We start from the raw sequence: 25,033 nt of genomic DNA on the forward strand, positions 1-25,033 counted from the left end.
GAGAGAGCCCAAGAGTGAGGAAAGGGAAGTTTAGCCCTTCTGATGGAGGCCAGTGGTCCAGAGCAGAGGAGACCCCTTAGGAAAAGGGAGAGGGCCCTGGAACCTGGCAGCGGTTGTGATTGTGACACTTCTTAAAATTCTACTTCAAAAACAGAGCAAGGAAGCAAATTCAGAGAGAAACGAAGTATTGGTCAGTCTTCTCTAAATGTGTCTCAGGATAAAAACCATCTCTCTGATCACACCTTCCTGCCTTTAGGTATGTCCCCCTCCACAGCTTGTGGACTCCAAGAGTGGGAAGCTTCACAGTAGTAATTCATGTGAGAGTGGGAGTGGCCTGAATGGCCACCAATGGTCAGTTCCTCCTGAGGGAATGACCACAAATGCTGGAGCTGTTTTCTATATCTATCCCTTGGCTGTCTCCCACTTTCTGGACGATGCCGTCATAACGCTGGAGCTGTTGTCGCAGCTCCTGGGGCATCCTCCCTCTGCATTATCCATCTTCCCCTAGGACTGTCTCACCTTGGATAATCCACCTGCCCTGGGATGTCCTCAACCTGAATCGTCCCTTCACCATGCTGCCACTTTTTCTCATTGTTGAGTTCCTCCAGGGACCTCCCTTTTGGGGAAGAGCCCAGGCTGGCCAAGCTTCATTCCCTTCCTCTCTGGCCTCCTACACCAAGCCTAGTCATTGGTGGGCTTCCATGTCTTCCAGGGAAGTAGCCGTTTGACATACTTAGTCCTAGAGATGTTTCCTGTCTTTGCTGCCTTGGTGGGAAAATGCATCTTACCTTCAGTGGTGTGAGACTCCCATTGGCAAGTTTTTCAAAGACATGAATCTTAGGACCCAGCAGTTCAGCTATATAAAGGTAGCTTTAAGAGAATAAAGACTGGCATTAAAAAAAAACCCAGATAAAGGATGTGCAAGTGAGGGAACAGCCTTCACAAGGCAAAGTCCTTCCTTCGGAAGGGCAAGTCACCCCCTTGACCACCTCCAGGAGTGTCCTTCACAGAGAAAGGACTTGTTTCTTTCTAGAAAACATGTTTGATCTCACTGTGCCTCAGCCCAGTGATGATTTTGTTATGGCCAATGCCAAAGTCTTCACCTTCTTGCCCTGCTCACCCACATTTCTGTTGCTGTTCCGCCCTCCAGACTGGACCACTAGGGACTGCGGCTGGTGGGAGGTGAGATGTTCCTCCTCTCTTTGCCTCCCCAGCTTTCCACCTCTTGTCCTGAGACCTGTAATCCCTTTCCTAACATCTCTTCCAGGAGACTGACCACCCAATGGCTCTACTCTCCAGAAGTCCCTCTCCTGCCCACTGCTCCCCACTGGGGTGAGAATGTAAACTCTCTGGGGGCAGGCACTGCCTAACCTCTGCATTTGTGTGGAGTAATATATGTATTTTTCAATCTCTAACATGCCATATAAATATTAGCAATTATTGTAGCCATTAGGCATTAAGTGTCTGCTGCCAAAGTCACGAGGAGGATGAGCAGGTCTGTGCTAACCCCAGAGTTTCGATCCCACTCTGTTGTAGTCTATGCTGTGTCCTTTCTCTGTTTTCAGCCCAGCGGCATCTAGTATTAATCCTGACCAGGCCTGGAAAATTCCTAGGAAGAAATCTGAGGTTGGGAATTTGGCTGACTTTTGTAAGAGGTCACATACTTCCCATCAGGTGAAATGTTGATACCATTGGCAAAGTCCAAGCCACTGACGACCTCACGCACTGCACTCGGGCTGTAGTAAACCACATTGGACCATTTCAAGCCCAGGTACAGCTCCCAGGACCGAAGATAGGGGTCTGAGAAATAGTGGTCATTGGTGGCATAGAAATGCTCACGTCCCACGGCAACGATATCATTCATACTGCATTGTAAACACAGGGACAGAACATTCCAGAATGAGAAGCACATTCACACTTAGCCAGGAAGGGGATTTTCTGTATAATGAAGAAACAGACTTGAGGAGGTCGCTGTGGGGGTTGGAAACCCGCAAGAAATCCCTGCTCTTGTGCCTTGGGGGTCAGAATGTGGGCCACACCCCTGATGCAGAGCTGTCCATGAGGGGCTGCTCTGGCCTGGGGGGAGTCACATGGGAGAAAAGGGTGGCCTCTTCCCACCAGGATGGTCTGTGGGGGAGGTCCTGCTGAGAGCCTGGATGTTGCATGGCAGGCTTGACCTGGAACTTTGACTTTCTTAGAGGTCCCTTTTGGCTGAGTGGGGGTCAACTGCATCAGCGGCATTGGGCAAGAAGAGCCGATGTGGTGTGGAGGAGGGATGGGGCTTCCCCTCTTCTCCCCATTGGCCTGCTGGTGACTCCCCAATTGTCATGGAGCCTGTACCCAAATGGAACTACACTCAGATGATGAGATGGAGGGAATGACTGGGGCGGGAATGGAGAAGGGCTGGCTCTTTTGAGCTTCTGGGCAGCTTAGCCAGAACGATCCAAAGGGCATCATCCAGTAATGCCCCAGTAGACTCAGGGCTCTGGTCTCACAGCACTCTCATGGCTGTGGGAGGAACAGAAGTGGAGGATTTCTGGTGCAGTGGGAGAGGAGACCTCTTGGAGCATGTCTCCGTCCGGTCCTCTGGCCCAAAGTGCAAAGTGCCTGGGAAGACCCCTCCCCCCCAGGTCCAAGGAGCTGGACTTTGGGGGCAGGGGCAGGCCCAGAGAGGTGGTCTTGGGGGTGTACCATGTCCCTGTTTGGGGCCGTACTTGGGAAGTAGCTCATGTTGTATCGTTTTCAGGTGCAGAAGAGATCTTTCGTCTTCTTGAAACTTAAACACCTCCACAGTGGTCTTGAGCCCCCGGTGGTTCACCACAAATAGGTACACGGTGTTATCTGAGGGGAGAGAGAGCCAGGCATCAATCGCACCCAGAAGATGGTGGCTTCTGTCCTGCCTCCCACAAGGGTTCACTTCATAGGGCTCATCTGGCCTCAGGAGGGAGGACATCTGGGCCTGATGCCCAGAAAGGGCCAAAGCAGGACAGGACTGTGTGTCACTGGAGGCTTAAGGCCAGATAGAGGTAGCAAGAAGCCTCCCCAGCAGGGGAATCAGCATCTGGCCATGAAGATTCTTTGGAAGGCCCCAGAGAGAATGTGAGATGGTGGGACCATCCCCCCCCCCCCACCAGAGCCTGTGTCTGCTCATGTGGGGTCTGTACTGGGCAGAAGACAGTAGGAGGCGCCGGGGATGCTGAGGACCTGTGTGGTGGCCTGGGTTGCTTGAGGAGCCCAGGATTGTGCCTGTGTGTATGTGTATGTGGCAGGGCCTAGATAGGGGACAGGCTGCCCTGAAGACCAGGCAAAGCAGTCGAGACTTGGCATGGGCCAAGTCACAGAAGGTTCTTGAGAAAGGGAAGCCCGTGGGGACAGAGCAGGCTGCAGGTGGATGAGAAAGGGGGCAGAGTCATGACAATAACTGAGATATCTCTTGCTCCTTGGAGGGAGGGAGCCTTGGTTCATTTGAGCCTCACAGCAATTCGACAGAGGGTAGATCCTGGCATTGTGATCCCCAGTTTGCAGATGAGGCCCAGAGATGTGCAGAATTGCCCATCCCACAGCTAAGCACCAGAGGCAAGATGTGGAGCCATGGCCTTCCCGACTCCACATCCAGCCTTCCATTAACCTGCTAAAAAGCAGGTTAAGGGTGAGGTGACCAGAGAAGGGGCTGGCCCTCATTTGACAGGTAAGGAAACAAAGGCCCTGGTGTCAAGTCACCCAGAGAGAGTCTAGAAGGCAAAGCTGGGTCCTCTGGCTCTGTGGTGGACGTCCCTTCCACTTGGCCATGCTGCCTCTATAAGGGCCTTGTTGGGTCAGTGGCAGTAGAGAAGAGAAGGGGGGCAAGAAGAAGATATTGCTTAGGAAGGCCCAAAAGGGCTTGGGGATCAGGCTCCTGGAAGAATACCAGCACCACTGGTGGAAAGGAGGCATAGGAGGGATCTGCGAGAAGACAGGACTGGTGTTGATGGCTTTGGGGTCACTGCCGTGGAGGGGTGACTCTGGTGGGGCCATCCCAGGGTCAGCGGGGGAGAGGGGAAGTAGGGCCATGCTTCCAGTCACCAAGACGAGGCTGAAGAAGGAAAATGAGCCTAGAGAGGCCAGGACAAGAAAAGGCAATGAAGGAGGACAAACAGAGAGGGTCGATGGACACAGGACCATAGACAGTCAGGCAGAATGTGGACAGAAGAGGCGGCTGGCTCAGGCCTCAAGAAGACGTTTGAGAGAAAAGCTATAGTTAAGTGTCGGGGAAGAAGTCCAGGGAACAGGAGCTTGAGGAGGACAAGTGGGGGAGAGGGATCAGGGCACTGGTCAGAGAAAGGCCACCACTCCTCACACGGAGTGTCCCTTCAATCAGTTCATAGTGATTACTTTGGTTTGCTTTTAGTCTGATTGTAGGATTAAACCCCTTTCTTTGGGAAAAGCTAGCCCTAACAGCTAAGCCAGACTGACAAAAATCTTCTCTTAAGTCTTGTTACCTATCGATTTGGTGAATAGATAGATTGAGAAGACCCTATCATTTAGTAGCAGATCATTTTATCTTTGCAAGGCCAAAATAATCATAGGATTATAAGACTCTTTTTAAAGGCCAGGGGAACCCCTTCTGGCAGCTGGAGAAAGTGGGATTGCCTAATGGCTCAGTTCCCCTTTCCTGTCTTAGCGACCAAGAAGCCCCCTTCTTTCTTGAGCTAGATGTTAAGTCTAAGGCAAGTAAAGTGGAATCCTGGCTGCCGGAGGGTGGAGGGTGACCCTCACTCCAAACCCCAAGTTCCTCTTTCTCAGTGGGCTTTCTGGTTACAAAAGTCCTGTAGGCAAGGACTTGTGGGCGAATCTCACTTTGACAGCCAGATGTTGCCTGAGAGAAGCAAAGGAGGCAGATGATCTCTCTTGCCCAATTGAATTATGTTCAAAACCAGCTTTCTGGTTTTTAAATTTCTGTTGTAAAATTTGCCCTGTAGATCTCTCCTTTGTCACTAATTACTGAGGAATTAGCTGACCTGATTTAATGGTAACTTGTTAGCCTAACTATTATTCATTTTCACTCAAAAATAATGTCTCAGAAAATGTTTTATTTCAGATAATTAATTTTAACAGAAGGGAGTCGAGAGACCAGAAGTCTCTGCCAGAGGGGATAGAGTGGGGGGTGGGGGAGGGTGCAGGCCCCTGGAGGGCACCCATACCCTTGGGCTCCCCTGGTGATGGCACTGAGCTGAGGACCACATTCTAGGAGGAGATGGCTGTGGTCTTGCAGCCTGCAGTCAGTCCATGCCCACCCAAAGGGCCCAAGAGGTTCATGCTGGCAAAGATCTCGGGCTTAGCAAGTCCAAACTCGTGGACTTTTGTCTAAGAACAAAGTGGTTCAGAAAGGGGGATGTGACAGGCCCAACATCCCACAACCAGGACAGGGATTCAAACCTAGCCCCCCCAGTGCTGAACCCAGCCCCATTTTGATTACAGCCCCATATGGAAAGACACCACAAACATTTGCACAATTACAGTGCAACTTTCAGAAGGCTTTCTAAGCCTTGAAGCACCCTTCTGAGATCTCATTAGGTGCTCAGCTCAGTGGGAAACAATCCCCTCCATCACCAGGGGTGCCCAAAGGCATGTGTGCCCTCCAGGGGGGCTGCAGCCTCCCCCACCTCCCCCCACCCCATCCCCTCTGGCAGAGAAGTGCTGCTCCTGAACTTCTAGCTAATATGTAAACTGTGCTTCAGCATGCATCTCCATTCCATGTATGCATGTGTGTATGTATATATGCATGTATGTGTGTGCATGCATGCTCTGTCCTATGACTGTGATGAGGAGTCTCAGGTCCAGACTACAGCTATGCCTGGGTTGAGGCAGAAATTCTCAGCTTTGAGGTCTTGAGGAGAATTTGGGTCCACATTCCTTAGGATACCCTTTTTCCAAATAACCCTGGCATTTTACCTTCATCTGTGAATGTGCTGATCCCATGTGGGTTAAGTGAAGTCCAGTCCACCCCATCCCCGTGGATCGGCAGCGCCACAGCCTCAGGGTTTTTTTCATTCAGATCCATCAGAAGTATTTCTCCAGGCTTATGTGGATCAAAGCACTTTAGGCCTGGATATTTTATTCCCTTTTGAAAACAGAGAACAGGACATGTGTATAAATGCACACAGGAACAGACTGACCCATCATCCAGGAACAGTTTCTGGGGACTCACTTAGCCACATTCATACCTGTCCCCTTTTGAGCCCCTCAGGGCTGCTGACTGAATCATGGACACATCTAAATACACCCTACCTCCACGCCATGCCTAACACACTGCTTTGCACACAGTAGGTGCTTAACAAATGTGGACTGAACTCACTCCTAACCTTGGAAGACCAGCTGGCTCTCTCATGAAGATATCCAGAGATAAACACGCAAATGATGCCCAGACTCCAGAGAAATCTGACTGGGAAAGCCCTTAGGGCCTCCAGGCCAATGGTGTGGAAGGCCCATTGGCTTCTGGACTTTGCTCCCAGCCTACAACAAGAAGTTACAGGCCTCAGATGACCTAGCAGAGCAGAGTAGACCAAGGGGCAAGTCAGCATCTGTAATGGCCTCTCTGTAAAGCGTGGATGCAACAGGAGAGGGAATCAGCCATCCTGCCTCTCAACTGAGCAGGGAACAAAATCAAAATGGTTTGGGAATTTCTTTTTAGGAGGCTTATAACAGAAACTTTTGGGGTTCAGAAATCAACTGACTAGCATTTGTTAAGCACCTCCTGCTGGCTGCTGGAAATGCCTGGCCTCTGGACAGAAGGGATGCAGCTCATTCCTTGGCATTCTAAGGGTAAGAGGGACCACTCATCCCCACAAGGCAGTGAGGGGAGGGAAGGAGGGCAGGTACAAGTGGCTGGGGCTCTAGGGCTATCTGAAAAAGCTGCTTGGAGTGGGCTGTGCTGAGGCATGGGTGTCTGGGGACAATCAGCCCACAAAGGTGAGGCTTCGCAAGGCCAGAGACCTGCTCTTTGGTCTGAGCTTAGCAGATATGGAGTCACTCACTGCCTGTCTTTTCAAGGCTCTGAAAAGGTGGCTCCAGGATCATATCTGTTTCCAACAGATGGGCTACTCTGGGCAACTGAAAGTGGCCACTCTGGGACCAAGATTTAGTCCCCTCCACCCTGACAAAAGTCCAGGGTATGCAGCTCGGATTAGGGAAGGGTAGAGTTGTTAAATGTTAAAAATGTTTTTGCGTGGAAAAAATAAGATGTTATTTAAATAAAATATTCTTTAAAAAAAAAGGAATACATATGACTTTGTCAATTGAAATGAAATTGAAGGAGCTATATTACCATCTGCTCTGCTGCAGGATCACTGGACCTTTCCTTATGACTTGCAGCTGAAGCCTCTTGTATATGACATGTCCCTATTAGAATGTGAATTTCTGGAGAACAAGGCCTTTCCTGCTTTTCTATTAACAGTATTTTACATGTAATATGTGCTTAATAAATATTTTTTTCTTAAAAAAAAAGGAAAGACAAGCAACAGGGAGTGACCACTGAAACCATAGAGACTCCACTTTCTTCTCCCTTCTGTATTCACCTCATATCATGCCAACAGGTGGCGTTATTTGCTCTGCCTTTTTAAGGCTTCCTGCTCACTGTATTTTAATGATGGATTTTCTAGATAAAGATGATTTTAATTTCACCTTGAGTTCATGTCTTTGCTATGGAGAGTGGGGATAGGGGGATTCAGATCGGCCAATGGATATTTGACTACCCAGCACTCAATGGGATGGGAAAGCCAAATCTCAGCTGCGAACCAAAGACCCCTCTTGGATCTCACAAAAGTTCAAAACTTTCGTGAATTTATTAACTGTATATTTCTTAAGCTTTTTAGGTTTACAAAGGAAGAAAAGACACATGGAATCAAGTTTTACCCTAGGCGAAAAACTTGTCAAGCTAATTTCTGTGGAGTCAATGATGGTGTTTCCCCTGCAGAGCCTTTGGGCTTTTTCCATCATCAGCGTCAAAGGAGGGAGATGGGGGTAGAGGTGGGGGCTTGTGAAAAAAAAGGTCATGGCCTGAGCTGGCCCAGGGTCTGCACACAGGTGTGGTCAGTTCCCTTTACTCCCCAGAATGGAGGGGGAGAATTCTTGGGGACCCAGCTGGTATCTGCATCACAGCTGAACATCAGCAATAGAGGCCCTTTTCAATGGCCACGTTACTCTCCCCAGTGACTCCTATTGGCTGCATAAATGATCGCTGGAATACCCTGCACAATTCCATAGAGAAGTCAATCCAGGGGACAGGAAATGCTGGAGAACAAAAATCTGGACACAAAGGGAAATAATTCCAATAATGCAGAACAGAACAGGGGCACTGGTTACAGAGATAGCTGGGGTGTATCACTGCCTCAGTTTTTAAAAACAACTCAAACCTGAGTTATTTTAAAAACCATTATTAAGAGAAAACAGGTAGTGAAAAGGGGAGGAAGGGCAGTTGATAGGAGGAAAGCCAAAATGTGGAGCAGCTCTTGGCAATAGTGGCAGGCACACTGAAGCTCAGAGTTAGCTCTGGCTGGTGAGACAGTCTGGCAGAGGAGCACTGATGTGCCCCCCGCCCCCAGGGTCCTGAAGGTCTTTGGCTGCTCAATTATGACTTCATCATCTGTCACAGGCACAGCACTGGAAGGGACCCCAGCAGCCATCTAGTCACCCCGTACGTGAAAGGACCCCCCCCCAACATGCACAACATCCCTGACCGATGATCATCTTCTCAAAGACCTCCAAGAAGGGGACACCAGTTCTTGAGATCGGCATCCCTCTTTGGGACAGCTCTCATGGCTAGGAAGCATGTCCTCACGTTCAGTTTAAATTTGTCTCCTTACAGTTACCCCCTCCCACCCACCCCCCTTCTCTTCCTCTGGATTCATCCCTTTTAGGTCCCCAGTCTTGGCTTCCTCCTTGGAGGGTCACGCTGTCTCCTCAGGGGCAGAGCTACAAACAGGTCATTTAGCTCCAAATGCTTTACCCTCATCTTGAGATCCTCTTTCCTTCTTGGTCTCTGCCTTGAAGCTCATCCCCCACATCCTATCTATTGCCAAGGTCCATTGGTTTTGCCCATGGGCACCTTTCACTCCTCTGACCCTGGTACAGACTCTCGTCTCCTCACACCTGCATGGCTGCAATAGCTGCTGGGGGGCCTGCCTGCCCCAAGTCTCCCCCTGCTCCTGTCCATCCTCCATTCAGCCACCAAAGTGTTTTTCTTAAAGCACAGATCTGACCATGTCAACCCCCTCCCCCATAGACTCCAGTGGCTCCCTATGGCCTCCAGGATCAAATATCAAATCCTTTCGAATCTCCCCCACCCCTTTCCAGTCTTCTTATACCTTACTCCCATGCACTTCATAGTCCAGTGACCTTGGCTTCATTGCTCTTCCATGTCCTCATTACAAACCTTTTCTTTGATTGTCCCTGAAAGGTGAAACTCTCCCCCTTCTTCTGTCTGCCTCCTGGCTTCCTTGGGGCCCAAGCTAAAATCTCCCCTCCAAGGGGAAGATGTTCCCAACTCCTCTTAATTTTGGTGTCTTCTTTCTGCTCCAGCATATCCTTGTCTAAATGTTGTTTGTCCACAGGCGTGCTCATGTTGTCTCTCCATTAGACTGGGAGCTCCTTGAGGACAGGGGCTGTCCTTTGCCTCGCTTTGTATCCCCAGTGCTTAGCACAGTGCCCAGCTCGTAGTAGGTGTTTAACAAATGTTTGTTGACTGACATTTTCCTGAGGGGCACACCATATTTAGAGGAAAGGCTATCTAAATAGACTGTGACTTCAAGGTGGAGAAGAGGCAGGCAGATATTCTAGGCATGAGGACAGCCTGTTCCAGTCACAGGAGGCAGGAGCTGGGGGTCTAGTTTTGTGAAGCACTAATCTCATGGAGCTGGATCACAGACTGTACAAAGGGAAAGAAGAGGCAATAAGGCGGGCAGCTCCTCTGGAGCCAGAGTCGGGGATGAAGAGGCCATGGAGAAGAAAGGAAGGTCTTTGGGCTGGGTGGGAGGAGACTTTGGCATTAGGGCTGGATCTAGGAGGTGGGAGCTGCTGCCATCACCTCCCAGTAGTCCAGGCTAGAGGGGATGGAAGCCTCAACTAAATCAGTGGCCGTCTGAGTGAATGGGGAGGAATGGAGAGATTCTGTGGCTGCAGAAGTTTGGGCTCTCACAGCTGATTGGCTGTGGGGAGTGAGGGAGATGGAAGCCTATTGGGTGTGGATCTGTGGGCTGCAGGGGTGGTGGGACCCCGGTCAGGAATAGGGAGGTCTGGGAAGGAGCTGGCTGAGAGGAGAATGTGGTGAACTCTGTTTCAAGCATGTTAAATTTAAAGCCACTGGCAAGAGGATACCTGTTCATATTATATATATTTACATGCTTTATGTGGCCCTCCAAATCCTGATGATAGCTGTAATCATCTGTGTAGATAGTTGATACATGTGTGGCCCTCCCTCCCCTTGTACAGCCCTCCCAGCTATCACAGCAAGGGGTGTTTGGGGACAGACTCAGGGAGGGCTGTGTGTCTGGGACTGTTCACAGACAGAGGCCAGGGATGGAAGAGGAAGGGGAGGAAGTGGCATGAAGTAGGGTATATGCCACCCCCTTTGGGGACCTTGGGAGAAATGATGGTCCCCAGCTCTTCCTTTCAGAGAGATTACTGTGGTGAATGCTGCTGCTCCAGTGGTGCTGGTGAGGGAGGAGAAAGAGGCACCATGATGCTGAATGAGCCTAGCTTGGTGAGACAGCCCCTTGTACCCAGGTGTGAAGGCCGCCTTAGTGCTGATCTCTAGTGGGCTGGTTGGTGGGCACCTCCTGTTCCCCTTCCCTTTTCTTCTTTGGTCCATTAGTTTTACTAGTGGGTTTCCCGTGGGTATGAAAACTCAGTGTACCCAGCAGGGCTTTGGCTGTTGTTTAGGAGTGATAGAGACTGGGGGTGGGGGAGGGATGTCTGTGTGTGGAACAGAAAAAAATGGACCCTTTCAGGACCTAGCGTGAGGCTGGCAAATGAGGAAGTTGACTGAGTGATGGGTCCAGTTATGGGCAGTTCCGATCTGGTGTGATCTCCCAGCTTGGGTGCCTTTAATCAGCCCAAGCAGGTTAATGCAGGAGAAACATGTAAATGGGGGGAGGGGGAGAGGAAGTGAGAGCAGGAGTGGGAGAGGGAGAACTCAGGGAGAGACTGAACATAAGTGAGAGAGTTGGAGTAATAGAGAGATGAATATTCTGGAGAAGATGGAATTGAATGGAATCTTTTGTGCGTGTTGAGGGATTGGAGTTTGCAAGGAAAAAGGCCACCTCATCATATAAGACAAAGAAAAGAGGGAGAGACAGAGACAGAGGCAGACAGAGAGAATGAGAGACAGAAAGAGACAGAAAAAGAGAGACAGAAAGAGACAGGGAGACAGAAATTTTCATCTGAACCTTTACCCCCCCCAGACAACATGTCTAACACATACCATTTTTGGCAAAGCCCCTAAACTAAGGATAAGAGTGGGACAGGATGGAGTTTCATCGTGGGGGTCTTTCCTGAGTTCCTCTACTCCTGGAGCTCAACCCTGTGCTACATAGTCACCAGCACTTATGATTGCTTCTCTGTGTGTGTATGTGCGTGCATGTGTGCGCGTGTGTCCAGAGCAAAAGCAGCCCATATCAGAGCTCAGCTGACCCCCTGGGGTTCCCTGCCAGGTGGCACTTGAGGAGGATAGACAATACTCACACAGCTCAGGAAAGCCAGGCCATGGGGGAGTATCTCCAGGTCTTCAGAACCAGTTTCTGCAAGAGAAGAGAGTAGAGGTGGGATGTGGTTGGAATGTGAGGTGGGTGTCAAGAGCCTGGACAACCCCAGAGGATCTGAGCAGGGCCAGCTCCCATGTCTATGACTGACCCCACTTTCCAGAAGGTCTGAGAAGTTAAATGAGCCCTCAGAGTCACAGAGCCAGCAAGTGGCAGGCGGCTCCACTCTGGCTCCATTGTCCCTAACAAGGTCATGGTTTGACAAAGATACTTTAGTCGGGAGTGGATTTTTCACATTCCCCTCAATAACTGCTTTGGTGGCATTCTGAGGTGCTGATATTCTCACTTCTTCCTTAGCTTAATCTTAAACTTGAGATTCTGTGAACTCCAGATCTAATTGCATGACCACATGAAAATTGAAGGCCATTTTTACAATTTACAATTGAAATTCTGTTTTAAATCTAGTGACTGAAATGTGGTTAGTATCATTGACTAGACATGTACACACACACACACACACACACACACACACACACACACACACACACTCACACTCATTGTTAGGAGGCTGTGGGCCAAGCACTCTCTTTAGCCTTGTATTCTGTAGGGTCTGTTCCCTGGCATGCAGACCTCCATGGAGGTCCAGCCTCCTCATTCTCCCTGTCCTCACCCACTTTGTCCTCATCTACTCTGCCTGTCCTTATCTTTGCCCCACTATTTCATTGAAGGTAGACCCCTTTGGTAGCTTTCAGAAGATGCTGTTTTGCTTCGAAACAAATAGATTAAAGCCCATATGTTCCCTGATGCCCTTGAATAACAGCTAAGTGTGACCTGGTGAAGAGAGGCCTCCTTTCCTCAGGTCCTAATTCCAGAAGGTTAAATGAGTCAGTGGGCTATGAGGGAGGGAGGGAGGCTAAGAGAGTTTCCCTGACCTAGACAAGGTGCCTGAGTGTCCTTGGGCGCTAGCACTCTACAGCAGCTGTTTCCAATGCTTAGAGACCCCTTGCACTCACTTTAAAGTTCTCAGCTGCATTTCAGACAAGTAGGCACAGGGGGAGAGAGACAGACAGACAGACAGACAGACAGAGACATAGAGAGACAGAGAAAGAGGAGAGACAGGCAGAGACAGAGACAGAGAGAATACATGTGCACATGTTTATTTATGTACATGTGTGCTGCATTGTATGCTGCACTCATTCATGCATGTTATGAACAATGGTTCTCAAAGTTCCCCCTGCCCCCACACACCAGCCAGCTGCCTGCTCCAAAGTTCTTCACAAGGATATGAGTTTTAACCCTGGTCAAACTCCAAAGCAGGCCTGAACTGATTTAATCTGCCCAGGCTTGAGTGGAGTCTGCCCAGATAGCCCAAGCCTAGGTCTGGTATGGTGGAAGGTCTGGTAGAACAGGTATTTCCTCTGCCAAGGAGGTAGAATTACTGTGGGTCGTATCAGCCCCTGTTGAAAAGGTATATAACCCTGTACCCCCAAATCCCAAATCGAGCCAGTTCTGAACTGGCCTCCTTAGGGGGGGCCCAGTTTTGGACTCAACTCCCATGCAATGCATGTTGCCAGCTTGTGAGAGAAATTAAAACATGGACATGCACACCTTAATTTCATTTGTCTCTTTCTAAGAACAAACTCTGTTCTCAAATTGGGATTTGACATTAAAGGTGCCATGACTTGGATTTGGACTAGGATTTCTGGGGGACTCTTCCCCCTGACAGTGCTAGTACTGGGCACCCACAGGACCTTCTCCTGAAGTCCCAGCCCTGATGGGTGGGTGAGTCTTATTTCCAAAATCCCTGCTCCTTATCTATTGGATTCCCCATATCAGGTTGCAGTCTGGTTTTTTTTTTTTCTCTCCAAGGTCTCTGGAGGCAGGGGCCTCCCAAGACAGGCTCCTTTGAAAGGATATCCTCTGTAATTTGGCTATAGGTTAGTCAGAGTAAATTGGCATGTGATAAATTGTATTGTAATCTGAACTGGTTGTTTTTAGAAGGATGTGAAACTAAAAGAAAACTCTGAATGTTGACCAGTCTAATTTTAATTCTAATTACATTAAAATCAGATTCATGCACACTCTGTCTCATCATTCTGTCCATGTCTCTGTGTGTCTGTGTTTCTGTAAAATGTTTCATGTTCACACTATAAGATTTAAAATGTAGCCAGAAAAACTTCTAAGGAACTTCCAAGGTGTGTAATTAGAGAGAACACTCTTAGGTTTTCAGTAGGAGATTAAGACTTTTTTTGGGGGGGGGATCCCAACACTGGCCAAGTTGGGACACCAGACTAAAGTTAGATAATAAGTAATGGAAAGCAGGGTTAGGTCCTCCCAGAAGTTAGTGGAAGGTAAAATTAGAGCAGCAAGCAGCTTTTAAGAATCTAAATCAGGCAAGGGCTGAGAGAGAGAAAAGCTGAGAGTTTGAATTTAGGTTTAATTAGATCCTAAAGCTAAAGTTTGTAGATCATGTTTACATTAAATCTAGAGAACTGTCTTTGCACCCCTCCCACCAGTGTATCTGATATCAGGGCAATGTGTTTAAAACTGTGAAAACAAGGGTTTTCCTGTCTTTTAAGAGATCACTTTAGGATTTCAGTGATTGTTTAAAATGCATATTAACATTATAAAAGCTGTTTGTGAAGGGTGTGGGAGAAATGCAGCTCTCTGGATTTGTTAATTGCTAGGTGTTAACTCCTTCCAGATTCTAAAAGGTGAAGAAAAGCAGGACAAAATGGGGTGAGTATGATTTTTAAATTTGGAATGTAAAGGAAAGTGGAGGTAGAAATGGGTTTGAAGGATTAAGAAAGAGAAATAAAGGTTTAAATGAAAATATGAAGGGCAGACAAAATGGTTTGGGAATAGATGGGATTGGGGTAATCAGCAGCAAGCCCATGTGCTCTAAGACCTCCCCTCCCATCCTTGAATAGCTGTTCTAGGTGCCTTTGTGCCAGCTTCAGATGGTTTAAGCATGTTGAGAGGATGTGAGGAAGTTTGATTTTGTTTTAAGTAGAAAGGCCGAAAACGAAATTTTTGTAGCTTGATTTGAAAACCAATAAAGTTATAGAAAGTAGAAGGAATTACGTCCACCTGCCTTTCAGAATAAATCTGCAGGAAGGCCTTATTAAATCTAACATTACAAAATATTGGTTATTGTGATTTGAGATCATTATACAAAATCTTAAAATGTTTCCTTGTATTGTTCAATTAATTATTAAACTGTGGAAGGCTTGGAGGTTGGTGCCTGGGGGAAACTGACCACACCCTGTCAACATTAATTCAAATTTATTAGGTCTCTGCCTGGGCCAAACTCTTTAGCTAATCTGATGATAACAGGTGATTTCAAACTTTTTTAAGGAAGTAGAGAAAAAAAGTATTCAGAGCTGGGAATTGTCACCATGTTGTCTTTTTAAGGGAATATATGAATTTGTGGATAATATTTCCTTTCAAAAGGCCAAGAGAATTGGACTCTAAAAAAAATAAATGTTTATCATTAGCAATTATAAATCCAGATTTGATTTGACTTAAGTCAAAAGAACAGCATCTGAGAGTGCTCTTCCTATCAGGATTAAGCACAAAAAGATATTGTTATTCGGCATTAAGGAATTTACTAAGCGGCAGCTAGGTGGCACAGTGGACAGAGCACCAGCTCTGGAGTCAGGAGGACCTGAGTTCAAATCCAGCCTCAGACAGGTAACATTTACTAGCTGTGTGAATCTGGGCGAGTCGCTTAACCCCAATTGCCTTGCCAAAAAAAAAGAAAAGAAAGAAAGAAATTTATTAACTGTATGGCCCCAAGAAAGTTCTATTTACCTCAGTTTACTGTTCTATACAGGTATAATAGTGGAACTCACTTTCCAGGGATGTTGTGAGGATCACAAGATTGTAAAGTGTTTGACACACTGCTTGGTGTAGGACAAATATTATCTGAATGTTAACATTTAAATTTAATTGTTTAAATTAAGGTCACTTAATTGGTAATTAATTGATTTTGTTTCAAGTGTAATACATGATAATTGTTATGGTATTGTTATATTCCAAAATTTCCTTATATTGTGTAATTTGGTAAACAATTGTTTCACCTATGTTGTTAGAAAAGCAATTTCTCTTATGATCTAGATTTTGTTAAATTAAGGATTGCACTGTCAGAAAAAAAAAATTAATGGTTCAGGAAGCTGTTAGGTCATACTATCTGACCATACATTGTAATGTTTTGATGTACTGTAATTTAAGAAATCATAAACTTCCAAGTTATGTCTATATTTAAAAGAAAGTTTCAGCTAAAATTATTTGGCTCTCACTTAAGAAAATTGAGATTGTTAACTAAGCTATTTGGAGTTATTGTTTAAATCAAGCATTTACAAAAGTATTTTTGTAAAATGAAACTTGGTAATTATGCGAAGAAAGGACCTTGTAAAATCTCTTTGTAATTAATTTAGTTTGGATAAATTGTAAGCTGTTTTTACAGAAGGGAAAAATATGTTTATGAACAAATGTTTTGCAAAATCTTTGTCTGATTTTTAGAAGGCCTGCTAAATTTCTATTTGCAAGCTAATTTGTTGCAGTAAGAATTTGATGTTGATGACAACTATGTCCAAACCTACTATGAAGTTTTAGTTTCATTACTAGGTTTGTTGTATTCTTGGATTGGCCTTTAAATGGGTACTTTCAGGGAAAGAGAGTCAGGGTCAGCTGCTGAATGGGAGCAGCATCAGAGATCTAAGGCTAGTGATTAATGCTAAAGAATGAGCTGTAAATGAGAAAGACCTTGCTGTTTAGATCTGAATTCATTCCATAGCCTAAACAAGAGTTAAAATTAGTGTTTGAACTTATCATATGTATAAGATTCAGTTCCTGAAATGTCTCATTCTTTCAGATTAAATATGGTTAGAGAAGGACAAATAAGCTTGAGAAACAGAGATGCAAATCTATTAGAGTAGTAATTTATGATCTTAATGGGAAATTTGATTTTAATCCTTTTGTTATTTAATCAGGAATTAGTACATGTGTAGGAATGTATGCAAACTACTTAAGGCTCACCTTAAAGATGTTCCCAACCAATGTGAGATTATAGTCATGTGTCTGAAACTCTGATTATTGGAACTTACTATTCAAGACCTTATGGGACTGTTAGCTGACTGTTGTTCTGAGGCTGACTCCAGGGATGATTATCAAGGAATGCTGTTGAGCCACTGATCTGTGATGCCAGCAACCCTGTGAGATCTGTGAACTGCAGAGGGCATTCTCATGGGAAAAGTTGGGAGAATGACTATTCTGCATGAGCTGAAGTAGGATTCTCCTGACTCAATTTCCCCAATATGAATACCCCACCTGGCAGACTTTAAGCCTGGCTCAATGCAGTCGGCCCTCTGCATCACTTTTGCCTGGAACTGACATGAAGTTAGGAACAATGTTCCTTTACCATAGTTATGTCCCTGTTCTTTATGGCAAACTTCTATAATCAAAAAGTTTTGTAAAAACAATATTAAATCTACAAAATGGTAGATTGATGTTGGAACATCTGAGGTTATTATAGTAAGATGCAAGTCTATTTGGCCTGGAATTTTAGCCCAAACAACTAACTAAGTATTCAGCTTTGACATCTGTTACCAGTATATATTCCTGTATAAGTTAGGATCTTTTAATTCCTCATAAGGATATGGGGATAATTAGGTGAAGGACTTGTGAAAGCAGGATATTTTATTCTGTTACTTAGTTAATATCATACCTGTCTCAGTTTTGTTACAATTAGTTAATGCTAAAAGAAGCATGGCTTGTGGTCTGTTCTGTCTTGTAAATGCCTTAAAGGAAGCATCTACTTTAATTAGGGGTTATTTATTTGAACACGACTAGAAGTTGGAATTGTTTTATTAGTTGATATATACTGTTTTAAAATTGATCACTCAATGTTTTACATATGTATTCAAGTCCATCTTTTTATAAAAAGTTTTCTGTTATTGATTCCTTAGTGGAATCTCATCCTGCAGATGGGGGAATGAATAATGAATTAATGCAAGTTATAAAAACTGGGTTCTAATGTTTTCTGTTTCTTTTTAACTTGAGTTTCTTAAATATGACAATTGGCCAAGGTTCCAATTTTTATTTTGTAATAATAGAGACATAAGGGTCAAGTTAACTTTTATTATTTGACCTGGCAAGGTAATTTAAAATTGTGTTCAGATCAATTTTGTAGGAGATTTTAGCAAAGAAAGAGGGTCTCTCTCTGCAAGGAGTCTTAAGAAGAGAGTCTGCTGGAGACTGCCAAACAAGACTCTGACCAGAAAACTTCATGAGATGATGTCCTGAACACTAGACAGCTGTATGAGATGAGACTTCTGAGCCTTAAATGGACAATTTTATTCATTGTTTACCCTTTCTCTTTGCATCTTTTAATCCTTGGTTTTGTCAATGGTTCAATCAATTTCTTCCCTTCCCTCCTCTTCCCATTTTGGTACCTGTTTTAAGTCCCAAAACCCTGGATGAAATGTTGACCACATCAGTTAGTGCTTCATTGGGAAGTCTATGCCTCTCATTAGAATCAGGTGGGAAATTGTGAAAAATGATTCTCAGAGCTCCCCCACCATCACTGCAGCCAGCCCCCTGCTCCAAAGTTTTCACAAGGATATGAGTCTTAACCCTGGTCAAACTCCAAACCAGGCCTGAATTGATTTAATCTGCCCAGGCTTGAGTGGAGTCTGCCCAGATAGCCCAAGCCTAGGAGTGGTCTGGTATGGTGGAAGGTCTGATAGAACAGATATTTCCTCTGTCCACGAGGTAGAATGATGGTGGGTCGTATCAGCCCCTGTTGAAAAGGTATATAACCCTGTACCCCCAAATCCCAAATCGAGCCAGTTCTGAACCGGCCTCCTTAGGGGGGGCCCAGTTTTGGACTCAACTCCCATGCAATGCATGTTGCCAGCTTGTGAGAGAAATTAAAATGTGAACATGCACCCCCTAATTTCATTTGTCTCTTTCTTAGAACAAACTCTGTACTCAAATTGGGGTTCGACAGTGTGCATGGTGTGCTCATTGTGGGCATACATACACGTACGTATGGGTATATGCACATGTGTGCACTGACTGTGTGGTATAAGTTTGCATGCTCTGTGCGTGTCCATGTGTGTGTGCATATGCATGGGTTGTATATGTGTGTGTGTGCGTGTGTGTGCACGTGTTCAGGACCTTTATTTCCAAGTGGCCCTCCAACTCCACTCCCCCTTCCTGTCCTCACCTCCCATCTCTGCTCTACATGGAACCCAGAGGCCACTGCATGCCGTAAACAGGAGCTTCTTATGACTTTTGAACCCACTAAATCACCCAAGTGTTCAAGGTCATGTAAACAGTCCCAGAGTTTGATTGTGAAGTAGTTTGGCACTCATTGTTAAATATCAATATGGGCCACATTCTCAGCCTCAAAGGCTCTGGGACTGGTTCCCTACAAGCCAAATTCACAAGTGCATTGCAGAATAATCCCACCAACCCTGAGGCTTGAGAGCCATCCCAGAACATACCAATGCCTTTGATGAGGCGGCAGTGAGGAAGGTCCACGGGCTTCACTTCTCGGGAGGCATTGAGCCGCTTTCTGAGCAGGGACCAGAGAGAAAACAAACAGAAAACCACACAGAGTTGACCTCAACATGTGAAATCATGTCATTCATTGCCCTGCTTTAACCACCACCGCCAAGCCCAGCCCCATTGAGTCAGCACCTGGACCTTTGGCCAAGGCAGAGAGAAATCCTGCCTCAGGACAAAGAGCAAAGCCCCCTCTAAACATGGGCCTTGTGAACCTCAGGGCAGACAAGGAGGTCAAAGAGGCCATCCTAGCCAAGGAGAGGTCTTTGTGTCCACACCCTGGGGCAGGGGGCTGAAGGGCCCCTGAGTAGAGAGGGGGCAGCTCCGAATCAGTTAGCCCAGGGGGGTCCCCAGGCCAGGGCAGTGGGTGAGGCAAAAGAGATGGGCAAGTAGTGTTCTGTTCTTTGTGGATGGACATTGGAGAACTAATTTAGAGAGGGGACTGCCTTGGAGGGAGGGTTGAGGTGGTGTGCTTCCTCTGGGTGAAGGGCTAGGCCAGGAGGTACCATGAAGTTTTACCAGGTGCCTAGATGTACAAGGGACAGTACCGAAGTGCTGGGGATAGGACTGTGTGATGTCTGCTCTAAGCACTGCAGGGACCCAAGAAAGAAGCACTAAAGGAAAGGTCCCCACAAGAGGGACCCTGACCACATCCTCCAAAGGCAGGAGGGTCAGCAGCAAAGACCTGAGGGTGGAAGGAGGCCGATGCCCTTGGGCAATAAGGATGGGATGGAGGTGTGGAGGAGGGAGAGAGGCTCTTGGTGGGAAGAATCCTTGGAGAAGTCCCTAGGACCAACCATCTTAGTTCTGAGTGAGCTGGGCAGTCAGTGAGGCTCTACTGGGTTTGGACAGTTCAGTTGGGAGAGAAGAGTACTGAGATCCCAAAGAGTCAGACCTGGAGGGGCCAGACAGGTCGTCTGTTCCAACCTACTCATTTTACAGGGGAGGAAACACAGGCTTCAAAAGGAAAAGGGTCTTGGCCACACTGGTCATAAATGGCAGCTGTGTCACTGGAAGGAAGATGGTGCTAGCAGAGGGATGTCCACTGGGGAAGGGATAATAGGCCAGGGAGAGAGTTCTTAAGACCAACCCTACAACAGTGTCAGGCAGCTTAGAGAGAGGGATGGGTTTGTGAGGCAGCAGGCAGTGAAAGGTAGGGTTTGTGAGCATTCAAGTGTGTTTGTCAAGATAGCGCAATTCCAATGGTGAGCAAGAGCCAGGGTGGCACCGTCCTGCTCCCCTCAGACTTGTCTTTCAGGGCCCCTCACTAGCTCTGTCATTGTCTTAGGAACACAGCCTGGCCAGTTCAACCAAACATTGGCTATCTGCCATGTGTGAAGTGATGTGCTCTGTGATGGGTGTGTAAAGACGCAAAAGAAAAGGGGGCCCGTGCCCTCCATTCCAGGAACTTCCAGTCTGACAGGGACCAGTGTATGTGGGCTGGGCAGCTAGGATAGGGTTAGAATGTAAGTGCCCAGGAAAGGCCTGAGGGATACGAGCTATGAGAAATTAGGGGTCATTTCCAGATTTAGAAATCAGGGAAGGCTTCAGAGAGTAGGTAACCTCAGAGTTGAGCCTCAGAAGCCAGGGAGGGTTTGCGAGGCCCAGAGCTGGGGGATCCATCCTAGACACAAGGCGTGCAAACGCCTGGGTGCAGAATTGGGCAAGATGAGATCATGGAATCAGAGGAGGGGGCATTTCCATTTGCCTGGATGAGAGCATTTATGAAAGGACACATGAGAAAGGAGGCCAGGAAGGCAAATGTCAGCCCAGGGAGCTGGTAGTTTATTCCAGAGGCAAGAGGGAGCCCTGAAGGTTTGTGGGTCAAATGGATTTGGAGAGAGGAGACTGGGGTCAGACAGGACAAGTAGGAGGTGATTTCAGCCAAAATGGGGAGGGGGGTCTGGGGGAAGGACAGAGAGCGTCAGACAGATAGAGAGATGGAGAGAGACAGATAGAGGCAGAAGGAGGAGAGAGAGAGAGAGAGAGAGACAGAGACAGATAAACACGGGGACAGAGACAGAGAGACAGAGAGAGGAGAGAGACAGAAGCAGAGGGAGGAGAGACAGAGACAGAAACAGAGAGACAGAGAGAGACAGAGATAAAGACAGACAGGGACAGAGATAGAGAGAGACAGCGATGGGGAGGGGGGACTGGGAGGAGAGGGAGAGCAAGGGTTCCAATACAGAGCTGGAGTCTTGAGATGGCAGAAGTTGGAGTATACTAAGATATTTCGATGACAGAAAAAGTTTAAAAAGTCATTTTTTCACAAAAACCACACGAAATCAGGAGTGTGCAGATCTCCGTCCCTAGCTCAGAGATTGTGTCAAAGCCTGAGCTGGAGCCTGGGGTTCCCCTGCCCTCACTGATGGGGAGGCGGCAGCAGAATGAGGGCATGTGGGAGGAGGGAGGCTGGGTCCCCTGCTCCCCTCTGCCTCCTTTCTAGGCACAATTCAGGAGCCCCCTCCCTCCTCCAATGGGCAGACACTGGGTTTTACTTTGTCTTGGTTCCCCAGCCCCTGATGCACAGTAGGGGATTAATGCTGGGTGGGGCAGGTTTGAGTCCTCCTCCCTCTATGACTGGGGGCTCAAAGCCCCAGAGAGAGGCTGGGGCCATATGGAGCAGATAAATGTGCCTAATTGCCTGCATTTTCCGCTTTGTTGGCTTCAGACCAGGGTCCAGTTCCTTCATTTCCAGTGCCTCTCTGCCCACTCAAGCCTCAGAGACCAGGCTAGCTCGCATCTGGCTTCCCAGCATCCCTTGGAGGATGCCTCTTCTTTTGCAGGCCCCAGAAGAGCAAGGCCACTTCCTTCCAGGGACCCTCAGAAAAGACCTTCTCTTCAGCTATGCATTTAATCAAGTCCTCTCTGGGTCTTAGCTCCTCTTCTGTAAAATGGGGGTAATTCTACCTCCTCCCCTCCCCAGGCCAGGGCCTGGATTAGGTAAGGTCCTAAGGCTGCCTCCAGTTTGACCTTCCAGGCTTCCAGACAGCAGCAAGCTTCCCAGCTCCTCTATCCTGCCTGGCTGATGGATTCTAGAGTGCTCTGGACTCTGCCCTTGCTGAAAGGACCTGTGGTGGGCCCCCAGCCTCTCAACTCCATATGAGGCTCTGCTTCTAAGAACGTCCTAAGACGGGGACCTTCCTGGCCTTGGCACTTGGTGATCCAGTTTCCAGATCTCTGCAGGCCCAGTCAGAGGTGAAACCCTAGAGCAGTGAGACCTTAATCCAGGCCAGAAATCTGTGGGGAACAACCCCAGCTGCCGCTTGTGAGTCATTGGCCGTGACTCAGCATATACACACTGGGGCTAGGTTTCCCATTATCACAACTCAGAACAATTAGAACATGGTCCTTAGTGCAGGAGGAAGCCTGGGCTGCTGCCCTGAGGTCTAGGCTCCAAGTAGGAAGAAAGGAGGACAGAGTGGAGGGAGGAGGGGAGCTGGTAGCTCAGTGAGATGGAGAGCTGGGCCTGGAGTCAAATCTTCCTGAGTTCAAATCTGACCTCAGACACTTCCTAGCTGAGTGACCCTGGGCAAGTCACTTAACCCTGTTGTCCTCAGTTTCCTCACTGGAAATTGCAAACCACTCCAGTATCTCTGCCAAGAAAACTCCAAATGGGGTCACAGAAAGTTGGACAGGACTGAACAATAATCTGGGAGCCAGCATGTCTTTCTTCAGCCAGTGGTTTCTTCCCTTCTGCAACCTTGGCCGAAGGTATGGATTTAGGAGCCACTGAGCAGGAGCCATCTTGGGGATGTTCACTGCGGCACCCTATGCCCAGTCTGGGACCGCCTCAGAGGGGCTGGCAGTCAGGCAGCTGTTGTGCAGGGAGGATTTGTTGGGCCGAAGGGAGGATTTCCCCAAGGCCTGTTGGGGGTCAGCACTCCATTTCTGGAGCCTCTGCCTTCCAGCACATTCTATAGTGCGTGGATAGAGGCCTGCTGCTTCTTCTCTCTAGACACCGGTACTATGTTGGGACTCTGTCACTCTCTCAAGGCCTATGAGCTAGTCTTCCCTACCTGGGGCCAACCTGTTGGAGGGTATTAACACATCTGGATGGCACACCTCTTCCCCTGTGCCTCCAGACTTGGTCAAAGAGCTCTTTAGCATGGAAATGGGGCCAGAGAGCCCAACTGAACTGTCTGGGGGCCTCAGAAAGGATGGCGCCAGCTGCTTCCTCCAGTCCTGGCAGGGCTTTCCAACTGCAAGGACCAGGTATGCCCCCCTTTCTCCTGGCTGTCTACAGCCCCACAAATGGGACACGGACCATCCCCAAGGGTTGCTGCATTGGTTGGCACAGAAAGGGGAGTGGGCCACAGAGCTCTTGGAGAAATGGAGGCAGAGAGTGACCTGGGGCCTCAGCCCCCAGGTGAGACCCTTGCCCCTTGCCAGCCACTCTGGATCCCACTGACAGCCTTCCTTCCTGAGGCCAGTGACAGCGACCATGTGGGTCCTGCTCTCTCATAGTCCTCCTCTCTTTCCACCTGGCCCCCAATTGTCCCCAGCATGAATTTAGGGTTAAGGTTGGTGCCCCTCAGTACCAGGCCAGTCTCAAGATATCTCCCTTCCCTCTGGGAATCTGCCCACTAGGGAAGTGGGTTTGACTTAAATCACACGAGGTCAGATATTCCAAAAATGGGTCTGGGCTGTTGGGGACAGGGAAGCTGCTAGTCCCTAGTGGGCCCCTACGAATGACACCTGGAGGGAGCTTTCCCCTTGTACTGAGAGGCGCTGAGTATCCTGTGCCCCGGACCCACCACGTGTGATCTATGCGCACATGGTGGGTGAATGGGTGGGGTTCTCCCTGTGTCCTAGGCTAATGCTGCACCCCACTCTCACCAGGACGTCTCATCTCGCCCTTCCCGACGTCTGTAGGTGGGACCAGTCCTGAGCTGCTGCCTTCTGGATGCTCCGCTCCCAGAGACCCCCGGAACCCCGCCCCTGCCGCTTTTCCGCCAGGGGATACCCCTCTTACACAAATCCATGCAGCCCGACTCATCACGCAGCCCCGCCCCTGGGCCCACCCCGTCCAGCCGCCCTTAGCTGCTACTCACCGGAACGCAGCCCGTCTCTCAGCCACCAAAGCCAGCGTCAGGAACACCAGGCTGAGGAACAGCAGCCCCCGCGCCATGGTCGAGTTCGTTGCTTAGTCAGAAGGGAGGGACAGAATGGGGTGGTGGAAGGAGGTGGAGGCGGCTTCCCCGCCCCTAACCTGTCCAGAGCTCCCGGTGTCTCTCCACCCCCGTCACAGATTGGTGTCCCGGCCCCGCCCCTCGGGATCTCCAGCCAGGTGCTCTCTCCCCAAAGTCCCTGCCACAGGGTCTCCATCAGCCCTCTGCCCTTGCTCTCATCCTTCCCTTCTCCTTATCTGTCGCCTGGCACACCTGCCAGGAGAGGAGGTCTGACCTTGGGAGGGACCTCGTGTGCCTTGGGAGAGGCCACGATCCAGAGCAGGGGATGGAAGTCACAGAAAAAAGTTTAAGCTGGACGTCTGGAAAAAAAAAACCTTTCCCTCTATGAGAGCTGTTCCAAAGGGGCCAGGGCTGCTTCTGTGGAGTGGGGAGGGGAAGAGAAGGGAGAAGAGGAGGTGAGGGAAGGAGGGATGAAGAGGGAGGAGGGAAAGGGAGAGGGCTCTCTCCCTGCTAGTCTTCAAGCAGAGCCTGGGTGACCTCAACTTGCCAGACTCTAGATATGGGGGGTCTTGAGCCTTTGGGGTTCTGAGGCCCTTT

The 25,033-nt window shown here is 48.2% G+C and overlaps 1 protein-coding gene across 1 annotated transcript in view; it reads right to left on the minus strand.

Annotated features, from left to right (window-relative positions):
• PON1 (paraoxonase 1) overlaps nt 1–24,485 on the minus strand; it is a 29,520-nt gene extending 5,035 nt beyond the window's left edge. The window contains exons 1-7 of the mRNA XM_020999986.2: nt 24,359–24,485; nt 19,244–19,314; nt 11,716–11,771; nt 5,932–6,100; nt 2,715–2,841; nt 1,665–1,865; nt 789–870 (exon numbers count right to left, since the gene is read on the minus strand). Coding sequence (XP_020855645.1) covers nt 789–870; nt 1,665–1,865; nt 2,715–2,841; nt 5,932–6,100; nt 11,716–11,771; nt 19,244–19,314; nt 24,359–24,435 — 783 coding nt within the window. The 5' untranslated portion in view covers nt 24,436–24,485. The remainder of the gene's footprint in view (nt 1–788; nt 871–1,664; nt 1,866–2,714; nt 2,842–5,931; nt 6,101–11,715; nt 11,772–19,243; nt 19,315–24,358) is intronic.
• Between the last annotated feature and the right edge of the window lie 548 nt (nt 24,486–25,033).

Source organism: Phascolarctos cinereus, unplaced genomic scaffold (genome assembly GCF_003287225.1).
Source record: "Phascolarctos cinereus isolate Bilbo 61053 unplaced genomic scaffold, phaCin_HiC Scaffold_1;HRSCAF=81, whole genome shotgun sequence".
In the NCBI taxonomy this organism is placed as follows: domain Eukaryota; kingdom Metazoa; phylum Chordata; class Mammalia; order Diprotodontia; family Phascolarctidae; genus Phascolarctos; species Phascolarctos cinereus.